The sequence below is a fragment of the Hoplias malabaricus genome, chromosome 7 (genome assembly GCF_029633855.1).
Source record: "Hoplias malabaricus isolate fHopMal1 chromosome 7, fHopMal1.hap1, whole genome shotgun sequence".
Classification (NCBI taxonomy): Eukaryota; Metazoa; Chordata; class Actinopteri; order Characiformes; family Erythrinidae; genus Hoplias; species Hoplias malabaricus.
This window is the reverse complement of record NC_089806.1, coordinates 45,959,367-45,983,091: the sequence shown is the minus strand read 5'-3', so window position 1 is coordinate 45,983,091 and position 23,725 is coordinate 45,959,367. Positions and strand designations below refer to the sequence as shown.

At 46.5% G+C, this 23,725-nt stretch overlaps 4 protein-coding genes across 7 annotated transcripts in view; 1 reads left to right on the top strand and 3 right to left on the bottom strand.

The window, feature by feature from the left end:
• zc3h14 (zinc finger CCCH-type containing 14) overlaps positions 1 to 2,289 on the bottom strand; it is a 9,476-nt gene extending 7,187 nt beyond the window's left edge. Inside the window, exons 1-5 of one of the 2 annotated variants that reach the window (XM_066676646.1) lie at positions 2,127 to 2,289; positions 1,414 to 1,456; positions 607 to 721; positions 392 to 432; positions 114 to 273 (exon numbers count right to left, since the gene is read on the bottom strand). In XM_066676646.1, coding sequence (XP_066532743.1) covers positions 114 to 273; positions 392 to 432; positions 607 to 721; positions 1,414 to 1,456; positions 2,127 to 2,162 — 395 coding nt within the window. In that variant the 5' untranslated portion in view covers positions 2,163 to 2,289. The remainder of the gene's footprint in view (positions 1 to 113; positions 274 to 391; positions 433 to 606; positions 722 to 1,413; positions 1,457 to 2,126) is intronic. The other variant, XM_066676645.1, reaches the window with a different exon arrangement.
• Positions 2,290 to 3,092: 803 nt separating this feature from the next.
• Positions 3,093 to 11,040, top strand: rmdn3 (regulator of microtubule dynamics 3). Its single transcript, XM_066676926.1, has 13 exons — positions 3,093 to 3,207; positions 3,288 to 3,594; positions 5,790 to 5,958; positions 6,166 to 6,306; positions 6,984 to 7,311; positions 7,407 to 7,509; positions 7,607 to 7,667; positions 7,755 to 7,830; positions 7,964 to 8,041; positions 8,738 to 8,836; positions 8,957 to 9,010; positions 9,097 to 9,177; positions 9,964 to 11,040. Exons 2-13 carry the CDS (start codon positions 3,408 to 3,410, stop codon positions 10,027 to 10,029), a joined length of 1,443 nt encoding a protein of 480 aa, XP_066533023.1. The 5' UTR covers positions 3,093 to 3,207; positions 3,288 to 3,407; the 3' UTR covers positions 10,030 to 11,040.
• Positions 11,041 to 11,930: 890 nt separating this feature from the next.
• Positions 11,931 to 18,344, bottom strand: rad51 (RAD51 recombinase). 2 transcript variants are annotated; one of them, XM_066676685.1, is made up of 9 exons: positions 18,236 to 18,344; positions 17,261 to 17,361; positions 16,583 to 16,720; positions 16,364 to 16,481; positions 15,418 to 15,604; positions 15,098 to 15,211; positions 14,524 to 14,653; positions 13,877 to 13,998; positions 11,931 to 13,489 (listed from the first exon to the last, which is right to left on the bottom strand). In XM_066676685.1, exons 2-9 carry the CDS (start codon positions 17,348 to 17,350, stop codon positions 13,366 to 13,368), a joined length of 1,023 nt encoding a protein of 340 aa, XP_066532782.1. In that variant the 5' UTR covers positions 17,351 to 17,361; positions 18,236 to 18,344; the 3' UTR covers positions 11,931 to 13,365. The 2 variants fall into 2 exon arrangements, with proteins under 2 accessions (XP_066532782.1, XP_066532784.1); XM_066676687.1 differs by lacking the exon at positions 18,236 to 18,344 and adding an exon at positions 17,818 to 18,218.
• A 381-nt stretch (positions 18,345 to 18,725) lies between these two features.
• Positions 18,726 to 23,725, bottom strand: part of adgrg11 (adhesion G protein-coupled receptor G11) — a 40,587-nt gene continuing 35,587 nt past the window's right edge. For both annotated transcript variants that reach the window (XM_066676683.1, XM_066676684.1), the window contains 4 exons: positions 23,386 to 23,651; positions 21,912 to 22,002; positions 21,115 to 21,422; positions 18,726 to 20,164 (listed from right to left, as the gene is read on the bottom strand). In XM_066676683.1, coding sequence (XP_066532780.1) covers positions 20,034 to 20,164; positions 21,115 to 21,422; positions 21,912 to 22,002; positions 23,386 to 23,651 — 796 coding nt within the window. In that variant the 3' untranslated portion in view covers positions 18,726 to 20,033. The remainder of the gene's footprint in view (positions 20,165 to 21,114; positions 21,423 to 21,911; positions 22,003 to 23,385; positions 23,652 to 23,725) is intronic.

The following is a 23,725-nucleotide window of genomic DNA, read 5'->3' as shown; positions in this document are numbered from 1 at the left end:
AGAGAGAGAGAGAAAGCCTTTATTTAAATAAATCTCCACATTGACCCCAGTCTGTGGAGCATAAACACAGAGGAACACAGTTAACGGAGTGAAGAGCTGCGGTGGTAACGAACCTTGTGTGCTGCTCGTGGGCGGAGCTAGAGACCCGTCCCTCCAGCCTATCGGATCGTGAGCTGGAGACAGCGAGGGTTCGAGACTCCTCCACCCTGCGCTCGTCTCGAGAGGAAGAGCCGGAGTCAGAGTGGAGCAGCTGAGGACGGAAAGACGAGGGCTCTGCGGAGACATGGGGGAACAACTTCAAAATTAGAACCGCTTTCATTCTCAAGACATTAAAGTGGAATTCATCCAGTTTTTCAGAATTAAAGTCACAGTGTGTGTGTCTGAAACCTACCCACTGCAGCGGACCTCAGCTTGTCCAGGACTCCGTGCAACCTACAACACACATATACAAAAATAAGAACACACTAATATCCAGAATCCACAGGAGAGGAGTTTTTGTCCACCTCCATGTCAGAGACCCGCTCCATGGAGAATACACTGGCTGCTTCTTCAACTATTTACAGATTTCTCTAATGCTAGATGAACGTTTTAGAGCCGTTCGCGTACCACACTGTGAACTTGATGGTGTTGTTTCCCAGAAACAGCGACAGATCGTCCGCCATCTGCTGAGCGCTTTTCTTATTCGCCACCATCACCATGATGTAGTCTGGAAGCTCCTCGTCTGGAAACAACAATTTAAATGAGTTAATTAATAACCAATGATATTCATTTATTATAATGTAGTGTGAAACATAAAGCGAGTGTCAGAGCAGTGGACAGTGGAGGACAGTGGAGGTGAATGGAACCAGACGTCCTCCTCTAAAAGCCTCTCACAGAAAGTGAGGACAGTGGACGGTGGGGGACAGTGGACAGTGGAGGTGAATGGAACCAGACGTCCTCCTCTAAAAGCCCATCACAGAAAATGAGGACAGTAGACGGTGGGGGACAGTGGACAGTGGAGGTGAATGGAACCAGACGTCCTCCTCTAAAAGCCTCTCACAGAAAGTGAGGACAGTGGACGGTGGGGGACAGTGGACAGTGGAGGTGAATGGAACCAGACGTCCTCCTCTAAAAGCCCATCACAGAAAATGAGGACAGTAGACGGTGGGGGACAGAGGGCTGGTGTCTGAGTGTAGTGTGGAGAAGGGGGTGGGGTTTAAACCCAGTCTTGATGGAGAGGGACGTACAGGACGCTGAGAGGGACACACTGATCCGACTCATCCACTGTCCTCCTTCCTCATTTTATCAATGAATAAATAAATATATTACACAGATGTGTGTCTATTATGTGTATTTTGCAATCCAGCTAGTTACACAATTTCAGAATAAAACATTACGACACACTCGTCCGTCTTTGGCGAGAGTTAAACTCACCCACATACGCCCCCAGCTCCTGCAGCTTCCCTTTAATGGCCGCCTGAAAAACACAGAACAACAATAAAGGGTTAAATGGAAGAGGAGAAAAGAATACAGTGTACATTCACAGAGCACAGATCCTTGTATTTATGACGGCAGCACGGTGGCTCCTCCTGCAGTGCTGTCTGAGGGCTCGAAGGTCACTTCCACACTCAGTGGCGTCTGTCCTCGTCCGCCACAGACTCAGGGGTTTACATCTTCTCTCAGCGTTGTGTGTGATACACAGTAAAGATCTGTACTCTCTCTGATCTCAGTTCAGCCCTAAAGTGTCGACCCTGACCCCTTACTGCTGCCGACTCTGAGCCTGTGGAGGACACACTTTATATATCTTTAAACAATGACATAATCTCCTGCTTAAAGTGGAGTAACTCAAAGTAATGGGCCTTGAACACTTCATAATTAACTGTACACTCTGATTCCACACAGAGCTCTGCCAGACTAGGTCTAAAACACCCAGCATTACCACACTACACTGAAAACACAGAGGGGTTTTAAAGCCGCAGCTCCCTCAGAAGAGGTCTATCTCCGTGTGACGGTAATAAAACACTAAATAATACACTGTAATAAAGTACACACCGCCTCAGAGCTGTGATTAATCCCTCTCTCCTACCGCTACACACTTAGCTTAGCTCCTCTCTCAACCGCTCTTTACACAGTTTTAAAGCTCTTACCCTGATCTTTTTACTTATCTCCGTCCCGATTTCCATCCTCTATCCTCTAAAAACCTAAAACCGGTGTAAATCCGCAGGTTAAACCCTGTTTCTCAGTCATAAACCTAAAATCTGCGCGGTAACGGACTGTTTTTTTTTTTGTAGGCCATAAAATGAATGCGAGCCTACGCGACACACTGCGCATGCGCCTGAGCCGCGTCAGGAAGGGGAAGCTCACCCAAATATAGACCGATCGGCCATAACATTAAAACCATGTATTATCCATATAATCAGCTCCACTGACCACACACAGGAGCAGTTTGTACTAATGCTCTTACAGACTGTAGTCGAACTGTTGCTCTGTATACTTTGTTAGCCCCATTTCCCCTGTTCTTCAACGCCCAGGACCCCATGGTGGAGTGGATCAGACACAGCAGTGCTGCTGGAGTTTTTAAACCCTGTGTCCACTCTCTGTCCACTCTGTGAGACACTCCTCCCTCGTTGGTCCACCTTGTAGATGTAGAGTCAGAGACAGTAGCTCATCTGTCGCTGCACAGTGTGTGTCGCTCGTCCTCTAGTCCTTCATCAGTGACACAGGACGCTGTCGGCTGGATGTTTTTGGTCGGTGGACTGTTCTCGGTCCAGACACTGAGGGGTTTAAAAACTCCAGCAGCACTGCTGTGTCTGATCCACTCTACACCAGCACAACACACACTAACACACCACCACCACGTCAGTGTCACTGCAGCGCTGAGAATGATCCACCACCACGTCACACCTGCTCTGTGGGGGTCCTGAGCGCTGAGGAACAGGGGGAGAGGGGGGTAATAAAGTATCTATCTGTCAGTTGTACGGCTGGGTTGGTCTTTGATTCCCCTGTGCCGCCCCCTTGTGGACCAACAAAATCAGGCCTAAATTTCGAAGGTGTGGTGTAGCTCCCCTTTAAAGCCCCAGGGCTGTAGATGGCGCAGTTGTTTCCCCCTGTCTCAGACGGTTGTGTTTGTATCTGACCTCCCCCGGTTTTGACGGAATGGTTCAGTCCGCTGTGTGCCGTCAGAAGTGAAAGTACAGAAGCGTGGTTCAGGACAAGCACGGGACGGGGGTGTGTGGCGTGTGTGTTTTTGATGTTTTAAGAGGACGAACCCTATTCCGTTAACGTTATATCAGTGTGTTATTTTTCAGATATCACAGGATCCAGTCGTGTGTACTGTTATGAAAAAAGCCGCCCTGAGCAGAGTTACGTGATTATTGAGTGTTTGTGTCAGCGGCCGTTTCTCAGACTTGTACCCGGGCTGTGGAGCGATGAGCTCGGCAGGGAGGAGCGGTCTGATCGGCCTCAGTGTCGGAGTAACGCTGAGCACCGGAGTGATCGCCTTTCTTCTGATTAAAGAGCTCCTACGGAGGAGAAACGAGCGGCTCCTGCTTCAGAACAGTAGCCGGGGACAGTGCGCCGTGGACGGCCAGCTCTCTCTCATACAGCGCGGCACGGGTGAGCCTGGAGCTTTGATCTTATCCGTGATAAAATAACTCAGAGCAGGAGTCGAGAGCAAGTTTAATATCATATAAACAATACACGCGTGGTTTACCGCCTAGACCGTGGAATATGGGGCTGTATGAGACCGTTACTTGTTCTAACTTTCCGTTCCACCTTAAAAGGTCTAGCAGTTTCCCTGTGGTTCAGCATTAAATGATGCAGCAGTTACACTCTGCTTGTCATCCACCTTAAACAGTGCAGTATTTACATTCTAGTGTTTCTCATCCACCTTAAACAGTGCAGTATTTACATTCTAGTGTTTCTGGTCCACATTAAACAGTGCAGTATTTACATTCTAGTGTTTCTGATCCACATTAAACAGTGCAGTATTTACATTCTAGTGTTTCTGATCCACCTTAAACAGTGCAGTATTTACATTCTAGTGTTTCTGATCCACCTTAAACAGTGCAGTATTTACATTCTAGTGTTTCTGATCCACCTTAAACAGTGCAGTATTTACATTCTAGTGCTTCTGGTCCACCTTAAACAGTGCAGTATTTACATTCTAGTGTTTCTGATCCACCTTAAACAGTGCAGTATTTACATTCTAGTGTTTCTGATCCACCTTAAACAGTGCAGTATTTACATTCTAGTGTTTCTGATCCACCTTAAACAGTGCAGTATTTACATTCTAGTGTTTCTGATCCACCTTAAACAGTGCAGTATTTACATTCTAGTGTTTCTGATCCACCTTAAACAGTGCAGTATTTACATTCTAGTGTTTCTCATCCACCTTAAACAGTGCAGTATTTACATTCTAGTGTTTCTGGTCCACATTAAACAGTGCAGTATTTACATTCTAGTGTTTCTGATCCACCTTAAACAGTGCAGTATTTACATTCTAGTGTTTCTGATCCACCTTAAACAGTGCAGTATTTACATTCTAGTGTTTCTGATCCACCTTAAACAGTGCAGTATTTACATTCTAGTGTTTCTGATCCACCTTAAACAGTGCAGTATTTACATTCTAGTGCTTCTGGTCCACCTTAAACAGTGCAGTATTTACATTCTAGTGTTTCTGATCCACCTTAAACAGTGCAGTATTTACATTCTAGTGTTTCTGATCCACCTTAAACAGTGCAGTATTTACATTCTAGTGTTTCTGATCCACCTTAAACAGTGCAGTATTTACATTCTAGTGTTTCTGATCCACCTTAAACAGTGCAGTATTTACATTCTAGTGTTTCTGATCCACCTTAAACAGTGCAGTATTTACATTCTAGTGTTTCTGATCCACCTTAAACAGTGCAGTATTTACATTCTAGTGTTTCTGATCCACCTTAAACAGTGCAGTATTTACATTCTAGTGTTTCTGATCCACCTTAAACAGTGCAGTATTTACATTCTAGTGCTTCTCATCCACCTTAAACAGTGCAGTATTTACATTCTAGTGCTTCTGGTCCACCTTAAACAGGGCATTTACACTGGAGGGGGATCACATTAAAATATTAAATAATGTATAACAAGTAATCAAGTCTGACCAACACACACACACACACACACACACACACACACTGTGCATGTTGGTCCAAGACTGAGGAGATGAACAGAGAAGGGAGCGCCTGAGGTAATGAACTGTGCAAATCATATGTAAAGTGTAATAGAGGCTTTATAGATAACCCCCCAAACACACACACACACACACAGATAACAGCATCCACACCACATTATATCACACCCTCCGCCCAGAACAGGAACAGAGGAGGAGTCTGACGCTACAGAGATTAATCTTATTATTATCTTAAAAGACACCTTCTACATTTCCCAGAGTGAACTTGGGCATCACTGCTCACGCACACACAGACACACACGCACAAGCGAGGAGGGGCATTCTCAGTCTACTCAGTCCAGCAGTGACACTGAGGGGTTTAAAAACTCCAGCAGCACTGCTGTGTCTGATCCACTCTACACCAGCACAACACACACTAACACACCACCACCACGTCAGTGTCACTGCAGCGCTGAGAATGATCCACCACCACGTCACACCTGCTCTGTGGGGGTCCTGAGCGCTGAGGAACAGGGGGGAAGTGATAAAGGGTGTAATAAAGTATGCAGAGCAACAGGACTACAGTGTGTAAGTGTGGAGCTGAGAGTGTAGACAAACAAGGAGGTGGGTTATATAAATAAGTGTGTGTGTGTGTGTACAGACCCCGTGTTGTTAGCGTCGGCGCTGCGGGGGCTGAGCCCGGAGCAGCAGGTGGAGCTGAGGAACTCTCTGGACGAGGTGATGCTGAGTGTGTCCAGCCTGAGGAACGAAGTGGCCGAGCTGCGCTCGAGTCTCAGGGACATCGCCAGCACCATCATCGAGGACGTCCGGTGAGGGACGGGGACGAGGACATAAACTAACACTGAGACACTGTGGACAGACACAGGCTGTACATCCAAACATTTACTCGATAAAATCAAACCCCATCTCTCTCTGTGTCTCATTCCTGTTCTCCATTTTCTCTCGAATTCCTTTCTCACTTTTTTCACTCAACTTTCTCTCTCTCTCTCTCTCTCTCTCTCTCTCTCTGTGAGCAGTAAAGGAGTGGAGGAGAGTCAGAGATCACGTAGGAGACGCCACATTTTGCCTCGAGAGCGTTCAGACTCCATGAGCTCCAGCTCCATCTACTTCACCGCCAGCGCCGGGACGGCCAGTCTGTACGGAGACAGCGAGGGGGGGTAGGTAACACTGTCTTCATGGCAACCGTGGGGGTGGGGTTACAGTCAGAAAAGCAGTCAAGCACATTAGTGACGAGGGGCAGGGGCAGGGAACACACAGCAAGGGTTACAGACCCCCCCCCTCCTCCACAGAGGAACACAGTTCTGTTTCTTAATGAAACGTCTGTGACCTGCTTTGGTCCAAACCCCACGAGCCCCACAGCAGTGTTCTCCCCCTGTGTAAACAGCCCCTGTTCAGAACGCCCGCTTTCAGCACCTGTTCCTTTAAATGATAACGAGCCGCTCGCTGTTCACCCCGACCCCGAGCGCACAGCAGTGAGGAGCGAGGAGCAGAAGCTCTGGTTTTTAGCCGTTTTCACTCTGTTCTCTTTCTTCTCCGTTTTTACTCAGTGCTCTTATTTCTCCGCGCTCGTTGTGTCTGTTTTGCTGAGTTTAACCTCGTCTTTGAGCTCTCACATAAACACGGGTCCAGCGCTGTGACTGGACAGACTCAGACGAGGGGGCGGGGCCATTCTAAAGTCGTCAGAAGACGTCAGAAACAGAGCAGAATCAGAACGGCTTGTGTTTTCAGACTCAGGCAGCGCACGGAAAACTGACTGGGGTCCAGAAAATAGTTTTACCTGATGTGTGTGTGTGTGTGTGTGTGTGTGTGTGTGTGTGTGTGTCTCTGACCTCAGCTACACCACCGCGTACTCCACGGCTGAGTCGGACTACACGGACCGAGAGACGGATAAAGAGGAGAACGAAGAGGATGAAGAGGACGAGGAGGGGGATGAGGATGAGGATGAGGAGAGGAGCTGTGCCACGGTGCTGACCCTGCGGCCGGACGACTCTCAGGCCGAGGAGGAGGAGGTGGAAGAGGAGGAGGATTTAGGAGCGACAGAGATACTGGAGGAGCCCAGTCTGGAGCTGGCCTTCCTCCTCACACACTGCGACCTGCTGCACGCCGGGGATTCTGGGAAAAAAGCAGAAGGCTTCTACCTGCTGAGGGAGAACAAGCCGCTGGTGAGTGACTGCTCCTTTAAAGAGAGACAACATTCTGACTGGGCACGACACCCTTATCTAAGTGTGTGTGTGTGTGTGTGTGTGTGTGCGCACAGTATGGTGATAGTGTGGAGTTTCTGTGGCGACTGGCTCGAGCCTACAATGATGTGTGTGTGCATTCAGAGGATCAAGACGACAGGCGGAGCTACACAGAGCAAGGTACACACACACACACACACACACACACAGATTTCGTTATGAATTGGATAGAAATACACAGGTTCATAAACTAAACCTGAAGTGTTTGTCTGTGAAGGTCGTGATGAGGCCGAGGCGGCGCTTCAGAGAAACGGACTCAGTGCAGAATGTCATAAATGGTGAGACACACACACACACACAGAGAGATATTCAAATTCAAATGCAGCTGATGACAGACTTTAATATTAACCTCCCTCTCGGGCCAGGTTTGCGGTCCTGGCCGGTCAGTCGTCTCAGTTCGAGAGCATGCACGGGAAGCTGAAGAGCCTCCACATCCTGAAGGTGAGACACAGAGTGAGAGCAGTGAAAGTCTGCGTGGTCTCTGAGGGGGTGGGGGGTGTCTCTTCTGGATAGAGAGGTGTTTTTGTTTTTCTTTTTTTTGAATGAATAACCCCTCCCCGTTTTGTTCCTTCAGGAGCATCTGGACCGAGCTCTGTCCCTCAGAGACGATGACCCGCTGTGTTTCTTTCTGCTCGGACGCTGGTGCTTTGAGGTGGGTTGTATGAGGGGTGTTTTCTGGGGTTTGTTGAAGATGATGGATGATGGCCAGAGTGTTTTGGGGTGTTTGAGGGGTACTAAGGCCGGAGTGTTTGGGGCTGTTTGAGGGGTACTTAGGCCGGAGTGTTTGGGGGTGTTTGAGGGGTACGTATGCCAGAGTTTTGGGGGGTACTTAGGCCGCAGTGTTTGGGGGTGTTTGAGGGGTATTTAGGCCAGAGTTTTGGGGGTGTTTGAGGGGTACGTATGCCAGAGTTTTGGGGGGTACTTAGGCCGGCGTGTTTGGGGGTGTTTGAGGGGTATTTAGGCCAGAGTTTTGGGGATGTTTGAGGGGTACTAAGGCCGGAGTGTTTGGGGGTGTTTGAGGGGTATTTAGGCCGGAGTTTTGGGGGTGTTTGAGGGGTACTTGGGCCGGAGTTTTGGGGGTGTTTGAGGGGTACTTGGGCCGGAGTTTTGGGGGTGTTTGAGGGGTACTTGGGCCGGAGTTTTGGGGGTGTTTGAGGGGTACTTGGGCCGGCGTTTTGGGGGTGTTTGGGGGTACTTGGGCCAGAGTTTTGGGGGGTGTTTGAGGGGTACTTGGGCCAGAGTTTTGGGGTATCTGAGGGGTGTTGAAGCTCATTAGGTTTGATTGTATGAAGGCGAGATGTGCTGTAGAAGGTGGTTAGTGACCCGTGTTACGTTTCTCTGAGGGCAGGTGAGCAGACTCACCTGGGTGGAGACAAAAGCAGCGGCGGCTCTGTTCGAGACTCCTCCCACTTCCTGCCTGAACGATGCTCTGGAGAACTTCCTGAAGGTGGCGGTCACTCTGTTTTAATAACAACTTTATATCAGTTTTATTAACATTAACACTACCCTCTCTTTACTAAGATTAGAGTTTAGAGCTGATGTGTGTGTGTGTGTGTGTGTGTCTAAGGCCGAGGAGCTGAACCCCGGTTCCTCCAGAGCAGTGAGGCTGTACATCGCTAAGGTACCGTGGTCAGTTTGTTTACGCTGTGGATGCTGTGGTTGTGTAGAGCGGAGTGTGTTGATTGTGAACGTTGTTGTGTGTTTTAGTGTCATAAAGAGATGGGGAATCTCTCAGAAGCTCGAAACTGGGCTCAGCTCGCACTGAGCATGCTCAGTAACTCCAGCCAGGTAACGTCCACAACACCTTTATCACAGTAGAGCGATAGTTTGGGGAAAACCTGATTTAGTTTCTCTATTTTAACCCCCGATAACCAGCTGCAGTGGGGCTCAGCCGATGTCTGGTGGCTGATAATATCGGCTGATATTTCAGAATATAGAGTCGGCCTGTGATATATCAGTATCGCCAGAAATCCCACTGATAAAGAGTCGTCTTCAGCACTTTACAAACCCAGTCATTCAACTTGTGATGTTCTTTTGTATTAAAAATAAATAAATAAATAAACCACAATACAGTGCCTTCAGTGGCGGCCATGTTTTAAGCCGTAGTGTGTTTGAGCTTTGGTTTGAGCCGTGAGCAGCACCTGTGTTTACCCCAGTTACGTACGAAAGAGAGCAGTCTGGATCCACTTGAAGTCAAAACTGTAAAAACAGAAATCAGTAAAATTTAAAATTAGACTCTAATACGGTTTCTCCGCCTTAAATCTGCCAGCTTTGTTTTGGAAATGTCTGGTCCACCTTAAATGCCTCAGAAATCAGTAAGGATCCTCTTAAGCTCCTTAAAATCAGTATCAGTGGCAAAATGTTCCAATCGGTCCAGCCCTAGTCTGAAGTTAGGCTTTAGTTTGATGCTGGAGTTATGAGACATAATACAGGGGCTTTTAAAATAAAGTAATATTTAAATGCATGGTTATTACGTTTTATTAATGCTAGTATCTGTTAATGTATAATGACTTTAAAATAAAACCACAACGAGTTAATATTTAACAAGATAAACCTTTATTTTTTGACCCACAGGAGTTTGGCATCTCTGGACTGGAGGCGGAGTTACAGGCCTTGATTGACAGCTCAGCTGAGAACTAGGGGCGGGGCTGGGTGAAGTCTGTCCTCTGCGAGAGTGGGAAGATGAAGAAGAGCAGAAACTAACTGTTTACAGAGAGGGAGTCTGATCTGCGTCTGCGGAGTTCATCAATTCACTCAGAGTTCATTCATTAATTAAGTGTTTAGTGTGGGTGTGTGTGTGTGTGTAGAGGAGTGCATCGCTTTGTACTGGAGCAGGTTCTCATCACTTACAAAACACTTTATTTTTGGACAATTCCAGCTGCTTTTCATGTTTTGTTAAAATCTCTGATGAACCGACCAACAGAATCGCTCCAAAATGACACTCCTCCACAGTCACTCGGTCGAGCCGGAAGTCTGGAAAGTCCCGTACCTCGTCCTCTATTGGACAGAGCTTGGGTTCAGGCTTAGTTAATCTGGCTAACTGAGAAACCCCAGCTGGGGGAAGCTCACTCTTTTTACGTGAAAACTGACGTTAATCTTTATTAATCATTCTAGACTTGTTCAGCAGAGCTTTTCAAACACTTAAAGCATCTCTGCGTGAACTTTGGGGCGCAATTCGTCCGCGTTTCACAGACATGAGCCGCATGAAATCCCTCCTAGAACGTCAATTGTTTGACAGTCGAAAAAAATGTGAATTTATAGGTGCAGTTACACACTTCCACCAGAGAGGGCTCCAAATGCCCAGTGCAGCTTCAACTAATCCTTCTTTAGGAGAGTGTGGGTTTGTTTTTGTGTCTTTCTGGGGCGGTGTTCAGACGGAACCGGTCTATAAACAACCACGTTTATTATTTTTTTTTACTTTAATATTTATTTTTAAATTGCATTTTAACTTTGCCTTTTTGGGGCGAAACATTCCCGCTCAGTGCCGGGGGTGGGTTGCCATTACCTTAATATTTAATAAAGACAGTTATTTATTTACAGAAATGTACATGACATTAACATTCACTGACGCTGAGGAATCACGGGGGTTGTTGTTGTAAACATTCCAGATGTAAACACGTTTCATTTTTGACACTAAATAAATATCAGTCTGACGGAAACATTGTGCAGCTCAGTCTTTCTCCACCTTAAAGCAACAGTAAGAAAGATTTGGTACTTGCTCCTGGACTCACCCTACAGCTGCAGAGTGTAATGCACTGCCTTCAAATTAATGGGACTGTGAATTCCTACCCTCCTCCAAAGGTTACACAGTATAGTCTCTGCAGTGCTGAGCCCAGAATAGCAACAACAAAGGCTCTGTTCTGTTACAGCTCAGTGGAGCATCACAATGATTTTGAAGGGAAAATATTACAGTGTTACTTAAAACTGCAGGTACACTGGGTGAGATGTAAATACAGAGATGGAGGATGGTTCAGATTCTGTCTAAAACCACGCTTAAAACGTCAACTCTGCCCTCAGGGTGTCTGGCTAAACTGAGAAATCCTGGGACCTGCTCCACAACGTTAAAGGGTAAAAACAGGCTTGACTTTGGGCTTAAGTTATCCCCCCTAAACTGAGAAATCCAGCTTTGCAGAACCAGGTGCTGTGGATTTAGACAGTGGAGTCTGGTTGTTTTCAGAATCTGAACCATCCTGTTTAGCTCGATAAGTCAAGCCTGTCCTTTAGGAAAACAGTGAGGACCACACCTATTGGACCGTCCGACTTCCCTGGCTAAAGTTTTAGCAGTGTACCCACATTACTTTGGGTTTAACTGAACCCTGTCCAATAGGAAACAAGGCTGAGGGAATTTCTTATTGGAAAGTGTTAAAATTTGAGCTTAACTCAGCTGGCTGAGAAATCTTGGTTTGTGGAATACCACCCTTGTGAGGCCGATCTGGACTTGGTTTTGAAAAAAAAAACCCTAAAAGAACTAAGCGTAAATTAAAAACCAAGCGTAAACTTTTCATATTAATAAACAAACAATGACAGGTTTAATTCAGAGTATTTTATGTACAGAAGAATACACTTCACACAAACATAAACAAGGAACATACACAAAGCAGGGCTTGAGTTTCAGCCCCGGCCCATCTCCCCTTATCCCCAAATAAGATCTGTATTACAGGAAAACAAATCACATCTAATACACACGTCTGCCTACAGGTGGCGCTACAGTGCAGGTAATTTAGTGTCTGGAGTTGCTTCTTTAGGTTTACACTGGAGCGCTGAGGCTACCCCACGAGTCAGCACCCGATCTCAAATGGAAAGCATTTCACAATTCGAACAATCCAGAAGCAATCTGAAGAAACTGGATTCGCTTGGAACTGTGTTTACCACAGGGCCCCAATTATTCTGTAAGCTTCAGCCTGTGAAGCAATGCAACGTTTCTAATGGCGCTTTTCCACTTCATGGTCTCAGCTTGACTTGACTCGTTTGTTCCTCCTCCTCCACCAGGTGAATCAGGAAGCGGGTTCTTGTTTAGTGGCTGTTCTCTCGTGGTTCAGAGCGAGTCGAGTAGGGACTAAACCGTGGCGTGTAAACCTTGCAGAGTGCTGATCGTCCAGAGAGAGTCGTCACTCTACGCCACGCAACACAGACGACCAGCACCAACTCTCCATCTGTAAAATCTCCAGCTGCAGCAGAGATCATGTTTGTTTTTATCCGACTCACGACGGCAGCTCGTAAAATGACGCCGTGGTCTTTTGAAGAGGTTCGAACGCTCCTCGGATCGGTGGCCGACGAAAGAATCCAGCGAGAGCTGGACGCTGCAACAAGGAAGGAACAAACTCTACTGATCTGTCTGAACTGATGACGGAGCTGTGTTCAGTCCCAAACAACAACAACACGCCGATACACCATGAGTACACACTGCTTAACGTTACCACCGCCGTTGTTGTGGTTTCCATTAGAGACGGTGTTTGAGACGACACTGGATACATGTCGGGGGTGGGGGAATGATGTGGGAGTGGAAAACCAACCAGAGACTGAACAGAGAGTAGAGTCTGTACCATATGAAGGTACATTGAGATACAAGGTTCTGTTCCAATAATCACAGGATGGGACAGAGACGTCAGCCTCGCTCCAGTGTAAAAGTAAAGAATCGAAACTCAGACGCTGCACATTCAGGAAGTGTGTAAGTTTGGTTGGACTTTCTGGATGGACACTTGTTATTGAAAGGTTTGCTGTGTGTGTGTGTGTGTGGTATTGGACAGACATTATTCTGTAAGAACTCCCCAAATCTTTCACACCAACCTCATCTGCTCATGTAAAAGTGTGTATCAGAGTCGTGATCAAAGCTCTATCACGTTTATTTCCCTGCTCCACAGACGACAGCAGTCTTTACTCGACACAGCCGTAATCAGTGTCTATCACCATGTGTTTCAGTCTCTCTTCCATTTATCCAGAGTTCCACTCCTCCACCTCCCTCTCTCGCTCCTCCTCTCAGTCTTTAGCGTCTCCCACGCCGTCTGCGTTGATGGCGAACATGGCCTCGGCCTCAGGTAAACACGGGGAGTCATAGATCTTACAGATTCTAGTCTCTCCTCTTCCCTTCCTCAGATACAGCCTGAGAGAGAGAGAGAGAGAGAGAGAGAGAGAGAGAAATATTGAGATTAAGGCAGGCATGGAGAGGGGTGAGAATGAGGAAATGAGATAAATGTAGCAGGAGGGAGAAGGGTGAGAGAAAGAACTGGTAGCGAGAGCAATGAGAAAAAGGGAGTGAGAGCGAAAGAAAAAAAAAAGAAATGGAGAAGGGTCAGAGACAACAAGAGGAGCAAAAAGGAGAAAGTGCAAAGAGGGAGAGAGAGAGCAGAACTGGTAGAGGGAGTGATGGGAAAGAGGGAGAGTGTGAGAGAGAGAAAACTGGTAGAGAGGGAGAGATGGGAATGATAGAGAGAGAGAGAGAAAGAGAAGGGAGACGGGAAGGTGGTGGTGAGGGAGAAACAGGAGGTACCTGGTGGTGGAGGCGTGTGCCAAGATGTTTCCTCCGATGGGTTTTTTGGGGTCTGCAGAGAACATGGCCGCTCCATCCACCTGAGCCACCACCTGATTCGTGATGACCACAGCCACACCGAACTGAACAGGACAACATACACACATCAGAGCCGGCCCAACAGTGCGGAATCAACAGATTCACTCTGTAACCGTCCTGTGATTCCGAGGATCCAGCGGCGGACCGAGGATAAAGTCTGGATGTGGTTTGGAACCGTGTTGTTTACCAAAAGGTTTTCCTGCTGGTTTTAGTCGTTCTGTTTCATTCTTAACGACAAACCACGACTTTGTTTAGAAGAACTACCAACTCTCAGCTCCTTTCCACCTTAAATATTGCAGCACTCCATTCCACCTAAAAACCATGCTCTAATTACTTTTGAGTGTCTTTTCCCCAAAAAGCTCTGAGACTTTTTCCACCTTAAACAGTGCTTCTGTAACATTCCGCCGCTCCCATGTTCCACCTTAAACGGTCCATTCACACTGTGCTGTAGCAGCTGTTTGAAACAAACACGCCTCTCACAAACAGACCTCAGTTTGTCTCTGTAGCAAACGCAGGACGACTTCAGATTTAATATCTCTAATGTCTCATTAACGTCTCTGTGGTCTCACCTCGTCAGCGAGGCGCAGCAGCATGCGCAGGAAACGGCCCAGGTGACACTGCCGAGCCGAGAGCTCCCCTCGCCCTGAATAATCCGTCCGATAGAGAGCAGTCGCACTGTCCACTATCAGCAGAGCATACCTGAGAGAGAGAGACAGACAGAGAGAGAGAGAGACAGAGAGAGAGAGACAGAGACAGAGAGAGAGACAGAGACAGAGAGAGAGACAGAGACAGAGAGAGAGACAGAGAGAGAGAGAGAGACAGAGAGAGAGAGAGAGAGACAGAGAGAGAGAGAGAGAGAGAGAGACAGAGAGAGAGAGAGAGAGACAGAGAGAGAGACAGAGAGAGAGACAGAGAGAGAGAGAGAGAGAGAGACAGAGAGAGAGACAGAGAGAGAGACAGAGAGAGAGACAGAGAGAGAGACAGAGAGAGAGACAGAGAGAAAGAGAGACAGAGTTTACAATTCATTTCAGTAGAAGAGACTGACTGATGAACAAATACAAACAGTTAATGGTGAGTTGCCACAAAATGAATGGAAGTCGATGTAATGTCACACAGATTCGTGTGTGTGTGTGTGTTAGTTACCTGGACTCTGCCATCATGGCTGAAGCCTGGTAGAGCAGCTGTGTCTGATGATCTGTGTTGAAAGCTCGAGCGTACGCTACGTTATCCAGCACGTCGCTCCCCACCAGTCCGTACCTGAGACCCACCGGAGAAAAGAAACAGAAAAACAAAGATCTTCAGCTCCGTCTCTGTTCCCCGTGAAAAGGAGACGCTTGATGAAAGAACAGACTGATATGAATAACATCACCAGTAATCAGTAAACATTTGGGAGATATCCGCAGGCCGTACAGGGCCGAGCAAGACCCCCGGGGCTGATGTCCCCCGTCTCTTCGGTACCGTACCTCTCTGCGACGGCGAGGAGCCTCTCGGGCCGGAAGGTGCCCTCTGTGTCGATGTACATGGCTTTGCCCTCGCCCCCGCCCTGATCAATCGGGAGCTGACAGGTCACCGCCAACGTGTGGCACAGCTGAGTCTTCCCTGTCCTGAACTCCCCAAACATCTCCGTTATAGAACCAGTCTCAATACCACCTTAACACACACAGAGAGAGGGAGACACACAGAGAGAGGGAGACACACAGAGAGAGGGAGACACACAGAGAGAGGGAGACACACAGAGAGAGGGAGACACAAAGAGAGAGGGAGACACAAAGAGAGAGGGAGACACAAAGAGAGAGGGAGACACAAAGAGAGAGGGAGACACAAAGAGAGGGAGACACAAAGAGAGGGAGACACAAAGAGAGAGGGAGACACAAAGAGAGAGGGAGACACAAAGAGAGGGAGACACAAAGAGAGGGAGACACAAAGAGAGGGAGACACAAAGAGAGGGAGACACAAAGAGAGGGAGACACAGAGAGGGAGAGAGAGAGGAACAGAGAAAGACAGAGAGAGGGAGACACAGAGAGAGGGAGAAAGAGAGAGGGAGACAGAGAGAGAGGGAGACAGAGAGAGAGAGACAGAGAGAGAGAGAGACAGAGAGAGAGGGAGACAGAGAGAGAGGGAGACAGAGAGAGAGGGAGACAGAGAGAGAGGGAGACAGAGAGAGGGAGACAGAGAGAGAGGGAGACAGAGAGAGAGGGAGACAGAGAGAGAGGGAGACAGAGAGAGAGGGAGACAGAGAGAGAGATTATCATTCACTATATATTCACTATTTGTTTGCCCTCCTGTAAAAGGAGGAATCACTTCAGGTCTCTGTCATTTAATCCCATTGTGACTAGGGCTTCCTATATTCATTAGTTTACATTCAACAATTCATCATCTTCATCAGAGCTCAGTCTCTCTCCGTCTCACCCTGCAGGAGTTTGTCCAGTTCTTTGGAGCCTGTGGAGATCTGGATGATTTCGGCTCGTCGCTGGTGAAACTCAGTCGCTGTGGTGAATCCCATCGGAACCAGCTTCGCAGCTTCACCCTGCAGAGAACCGGTTAAACACTCAGACTTCGAACACTGAATAAAAGCCCCACTGCAATAGAGTGAGTGAGTGAGCGCTAGCGCCCCCCCATGACTCTCACCAGGATCTTGTCGGCTTTGGCCTCGCTGATGCCCTTGATGTTGAGCAGCTCCTTTTTCGGCGCGTAAGCCACGGCCTCGATTGTGTGGAACCCAGCGTCCTCCAGTTTCTTCAGATCACTGGCACTGATACCACACTGCTGCTCGACACAGAGAGAGACCATCACAACTGAGACAAACTACCCAGCCTCCCGCGTGCTCCCCAAGTCAGAAACACAAGATAAAACGAGTCGTTCTGATCCTGCTCCGCTTCTGACGTCAAGTACAGAGACTTTAGAATAGCCCCGCCCCCTCGTCTGAGTCTGTCCAATCACGGTGCTGGACCCGTGTTTACGTGAGAGCGCAAAGACGAGGTTAAACTCAGCAAAACAGACACAACGAGCGCGGAGAAATAAGAGCACTGAGTAAAAACGGAGAAGAAAGAGAACAGAGTGAAAACGGCTAAAAACCAGAGCTTCTGCTCCTCGCTCCTCACTGCTGTGCGCTCGGGGTCGGGGTGAACAGCGAGCGGCTCGTTATCATTTAAAGGAACAGGTGCGTTCTGAACAGGGGCTGTTTACACAGGGGGAGAACACTGCTGTGGGGCTTTGACGAAAGCAAGTCACAGATGTTCCACTGTGAGGAAAAATATGGACAAGTGCTGAGAACAGTCTAGAACCATGTAAAGCGTGGTATTTTACCTCCAGACGGCAGAGAGGCTGTGGCCCAAAGCTCTCCTCGTCCTCAACTTCTGCCTGCACCTCCACCCTGCTCTCGCTCCTCATCGCCATCTCTGCTCCTCCTTCAACAGAAAAACACTCGGTCAGGTAACAACGAACACACACGTCCTTTAAACACTTTGCAGTTCTACAGTTACACACTGTAGTCCACCTGTGGCTCTGCATACTTCATCACCCCCCTCCCCCCTGTTCTTCAGCGCTCAGGACCCCCACAGAGCAGGTGTGATGTGGTGGTGGATCATTCTCAGTGCTGCAGTGACACTGACGTGGTGGTGGTGTGTTAGTGTGTGTTGTGCTGGTGTAGAGTGGATCAGACACAGCAGTGCTGCTGGAGTTTTTAAACCCTGTGTCCACTCTCTGTCCACTCTGTAAGACACTCCTCCCTCGTTGGTCCACCTTGTAGATGTAGAGTCAGAGTGTGTGTCTTTTGTGTTTTGGTTTGTGGAGAACAGAAAGTATGCAGAGCTGATGGACTACAACCTGTAACTGTTAAACAGGACACAGAAAGGTTTATTTACAATGAGGTGTCTTTAATGTTATTGGCTGATCGGTGTGTACAAGTCACTTTTCTGTGATCTCTGTCTTCTGTTAACTTCCACGAAATGGTTTTGAAAGAAAAGAATCCGTTGGGAACAGACGACAAATGAATTAATCCGGATTACTCCGTCCACACCGCGTCTGTGGGCTGCGGTGGAACAGACTGACTGTAGTCAACTGCATTTATCCACAGCGGCGTTTAGCTTTAGCTCCGGAGCCTTCACCCACTCAGAAACAATCCCAGTTTTAAAGCAGAAACAAACCCGAATCCTCTCTGAATGCGCCTTGTCATTATGGTTTAAAGTCTGTACTACTAAACCAAGGCGGTTTATCTCGAAGTTACGGCGGATAAAACCATAAAAACCGAATGAAAATAGAATAAAAACAAAGCAAACAAACCTCCGCCGCCGCTTTCCTCTCAGAACGAGTTTTCCCGCGCTCCACGTCACGGGTCACATGACAACGATGACGACTGCAGGCCCGTGACGTAATCAGTCGTTGACTTAGCTTCATTTAGTTTTTGTTTTACATTTTTACTGTTATTTATTTAGCTTTTTTAAATGTACCTAATTGTGAAACGAATTACTTATAATATAATAATAATAAAAAAAATAATAATAATGCAGCGACACTGATGTGGTGGTGGATCATTCTCAGCGCTGCAGTGACACTGACGTGGTGGTGGTGTGTTAGTGTGTGTTGTGCTGGTGTAGAGTGGATCAGACACAGCAGTGCTGCTGGAGTTTTTAAACCCCTCAGTGTTTTCATCACAAATTAAAATAATCCTGTGGTTTTAAAATATTTTGTTTTCTCATTAGTTTTGAACCGATTTGCTGTTTCTGTTATCTGAAAAGCAGAAAAGTGGACTTAAATATTTTTTATTGATATTTGTACATTAAGTACAGAGTGTACATTTATTTAAATGTAATTCAATAAACAGATATTCCACTTAACATTAACTTTTCATAACATAAATCTGTTCAGCCACCACAAGTTTGTCTCAAATTCAACAGAAAAAAGGCAAAAATTAAAATAGACCACAAACTAAAAGCAAAATTACACTACACTTTTACTAATATTCACTCACTCACTCACATCCTTCACATACTCACTCACAATCACTTAATCACTGACTCACAATCACTTAATCACTGCCTCACAATTACTTAATCACTGACTCACAATCACTTAATCACTGACTCACAATCACTTAATCACTCACAATCACTTAATCACTGACTCACAATCACTTAATCACTCACTCACAATCACTTAATCACTCACAATCACTTAATCACTCACTCACAATCACTTAATCACTGACTCACAATCACTTAATCACTGATTCACAATCACTTAATCACCGACTCACAATCACTTAATCACCGATTCACAATCACTTAATCACTCACTCACAATCACTTAATCACTCACAGTCACTTAAACACTCACTCACAATCACTTAATCACTCACTCACTCACAATCACTTAATCACTGACTCATTTGTAAATATAAGATTAATGAAAAGTTGAGAACAGATGTATCCACTGTACAGGGCACTACATATTACACAGGATTTAATGCCACATTTGTAAGTCTATTTAATTAAATTATGAATTAAAAGTCCCAATCAGCACAAAAATGTAGCGTAAGAAAAGTCCTCAGTTGAAGGCTAAAACATGGGCTTTATATTAAATGCTCTGGTGGCCAGCAAGGTGGCCCTGTCCCATAACGGCAGGGTCTCTGGGACCAGGGTGGGATCCTGTTCTCGGGTCATTGTCTGTGAGGAAAGTTCTCTCTGTGTCTGTGAGGGTCTCCTCCAGGAGCTCCGCTTTCCTCACAGTCCAAACACACACATCGTTAGGAGGAGTGACGGGTGGGAGCGTGAAAATGAGAGGGATAGTGTGTGAAACTGTCCGTGTGTGTGTGTGTGTGTGACTGGGTGATTCCAGGTGTGCTCTGGACCCACCACGACCTAGATCAGGATGAAGTGCTACCAGTTAAATGTCTCAACCAACCCCAGGATTATTATTATTTATCGTTTAAAATTTACAAGTTAAAAGTCTTATTCAACACAACATTATTAGTTAAAAGTCACAGTCAAAAACTCTGAGTGTATATATGTGTTGTAAATTTGAGTCCCTTTGTATCAGATTCCCAACAAAGGAAGACTGAGACATTGTTTTATTGCGTGATTTAAGAGCTTTTAGAGTTTTCGTAAGGGTTTTCCATGGTGTCCATTTTGGTGGTGGTGGAGTTCTCTGAGAGCGTCACATTCTCCCCGATAAACCTGCTGTTGTTGTAGTAATAGATGAACAGAAAGAATCCTGAGGAGAGACAGAGATAAGAAATGTAAACAGGCCGACGAACAAAGCACTGAAATATAGTCACACACCTTTAACCCTAAGAGCATCACGAGAGAGCTCATCACGCGTGGAGGAGAACATCAAGCGCCTGAGTTCGTTTACATCCAACATGTGATCTGTAAACGACAGGAATACTGGAGAGGGTCCTTTGTGTTTTATGCGTCTAAACGGTGGAACACATTTACACTAACGCTGTCCTCCCCAGTACAGTTTTAACGAACAGATGTTTAACCCTCTGAGGTCTGAGAATGTTCTCAATTTTTGCAAATCTTCTTAAATTCGCATTTACACGAATTTTAAAAATCGACATTTAATCGACATATTCAGACTCTGAACACTTTTATGAAACGTAAGGCGATTAAACGTGAATTTAAGAAGATGCACAAAAATAGAGAAATCATCCTTAGACTCCAGAGGGTTAAACATCTTTTTCGATTTTGCGTTAAGCACATGTTTCTTTATTCGAGTAATTCTTAATCCAGTCACGAATTAAAATACAGATAAATTCTGTCGTTTTAATTATTTACTCATCATTTAATTTCAGTTTCAGTTTATTCTTTGTTCTTCTTCTTGTCTTTGCTTTTATGACTGAAATTATTATTATTATTTTTAAAGCACTTTGAGATAATCGTGTACAAGTGCTTTATAGATAAAAACAATGTATATATTATTACTATTAATAATTGAATGAATATTATTACAAGCTTGTCTAAAATTTCCCTGAGTGAAGCGACACACGAGAGTGAGACAGGGAGAGACTTACGGATGGCTGTGGCATCACTGACGATTGTGGGATTAATTTATTTCACTAGTCTAAGCTAAAACACGAGACCTGGTTTGTTTACGTCTGCGATGCCGGTGTGATATTGTGTGAGTAACTGGTGCTCTGTGTTTCTCTCTCTCTCTCAGACCTTGGAAGGAGTTGAGGATGGTGAAGATGTAGTAGGACGGGAGTTTCAGGGCACCGTAGGCGAAGAAGGCGAAACCCCAGGTGATGCCCAGGGTGCAGCAGAGGCCCATGACTGATATGACGTCCAGTGTTCTTGTCTTGGAGCGTTTCCCGGGGACCGGCGGTGGTTTGAGATGCAGCACTGCAGCTTTTCTGAGCAGAAAGATCCACCTGAGCATCACGATGAAGGTGGTGAAGGTGAAGGCGAAGACCACGGAGTAGTAGCCGATGTTCACCACGTAATGGACGGTCGTGTCTGTGATCCAGCACCTTCACAACAGACGGCAAAGTCAAGGACAATTAAAATAATTAAAAACAAGCTTTGAAATGGAGCTGGAGCCCCTTTTTCAGTTTGTAGACCTTAGGGGTGGGCGATATGGCTCTAAAATAATATCACAATATATTGTATATATATAGTATATTTGTGATAACGATATTCTTGTTAATATTATAAAACACTGAACAATATTTTATTCACTTTAAGAAAATTTAACCCTTTCCACATCTCTCCTCGTGATAGTCCAGTATTATTTGAGTTTATCACACAATCTTTATTCATTCATTGTCTGTAACCGATTATTTCCCTCCTCCACCAAACTGCACTGAGGGTCTGGTGCTCTCTGGTAGCGAGGGAGCTGTACACCCCTCTAGCCCTGGTTCGGCATTGAGCTCGGTGATGTTCGACTCAGTTTGAGGTGCTCCTGAATGGCTCTTTGTGCAGGTTGGTGAATGATGGCTGTGATTGTGAAGAACACTCACATTTTTACATCCTTCCCTTTGTCTGGGTGTATGACCAGCAGGCTGTACTTTTGGAAAATGAAGAGCATTGTCACGATAACAGCAGGAGGAGCTGAAAAACACAACAGTCAAACTTCAATCAGATCCAATCTACGATAAGATGACACATGAAAATATAAGATTAAATAAGAAAATATACCACAAGATAAGATCTTTAGAGATAAATAAAGAGAAGATGAGATTATATTCGTGGGACAGTGGTGCAGCAGGTAGGTGTCGCAGTCAAACAGCTCCAAGGGCCTGGAGGTCATGGGTTCGAGTCCTGCTCCGGGTGACTGTCTGTGAGGAGTGTGGTGTGTTCTCTCTGTCTCTGTGTGGGTTTCCTCTGGGTGACTGTCTGTGAGGAGTGTGGTGTGTTCTACCTGTGTCTGCGTGGGTTTCCTCCGGGTGACTGTCTGTGAGGAGTGTGGTGTGTTCTCCCTGTGTCCGTGTGGGTTTCCTCCGGGTGACTGTCTGTGAGGAGTGTGGCGTGTTCTCTCTGTGTCTGCGTGGGTTTCCTCCGGGTGACTTTCTGTGAGGAGTGTGGTGTGTTCTCTCTGTGTCCGTGTGGGTTTCCTCCGGGTGACTGTCTGTAAGGAGTGTGGTGTGTTCTCTCTGTGTCTGCGTGGGTTTCCTCCGGGTGACTGTCTGTGAGGAGTGTGGCGTGTTCTCTCTGTGTCTGCGTGGGTTTCCTCTGGGTGACTTTCTGTGAGGAGTGTGGTGTGTTCTCTCTGTGTCCGTGTGGGTTTCCTCCGGGTGACTGTCTGTAAGGAGTGTGGTGTGTTCTCTCTGTGTCTGCGTGGGTTTCCTCCGGGTGACTGTCTGTGAGGAGTGTGGTGTGTTCTCCCTGTGTCCGTGTTGGTTTCCTCCGGGTGCTCCGGTTTCCTCCCACGGTCCAAAAACACACGTTGGTAGGTGGATTGGAGACTCAAAAGTGTCCGTAGGTGTGAGTGAATGTGTGAGTGTGTGTTGCCCTGTAAAGGACTGGCGCCCCCTCCAGGGTGTATTCCCGCCTTGCGCCCAATGATTCCAGGTAGGCTCTGAACCCACCGCGACCCTGAACTGGATAAGGGTTACAGATAATGAATGAATATTGAAGATTATATTCATTCATTCATTGTCTAAGCACTTATCTAGTTCAGGGCGCACTACCTGCTGCTCCACTGTGCGGCACTAAGATTATGTTAAATTAATGATATTCTTACATAACACCATGGTTTATTGTACAGCGGATATTTTGTAAACAAACTACCTCCACACGTGGAGTGGGGGACTACATAGCTTTTAGGGGGCTATAGCCCCCCCGCTGTGGTCTATCCACAGCAAAGCTATTGAGCATCAACTGCTTCATTCTGACTACAGAGCGATAAAAAGCAAATCAGATTTTGTTCTTCACAAGACCATGCCACATTTCTGAGGTACGAGTAGTTTGTGAGTGTTTTGGTGCAGCACTGACCCCAGCCGGCGATACAGATCTTGGTGAAGTAGTGTGGGATGGGCTCTGGCTTTGTGCGCAGCTGCAGACACAGGTGTAGCGCCTCCAGACCGAACCAGGTGAAGCTGCAGAGGAGGGTGTAGTGCATGAACCCTGCCATCACCTTACAGCCGTTCACGTTCCCCGTATCTGCCACATACTCGTTTGTCAGGAAGGTCAGGTTCAGCAGCAGAAGCGCCAGCATGAGGTTGATGAGGATACGCACGGAATCGCTCTTCCTCATTCGCCTGATGACACACACAGAAGAAATCTTTATTATTACTATTATTATTAAATACTATTCTGAAGCCTATACAACACC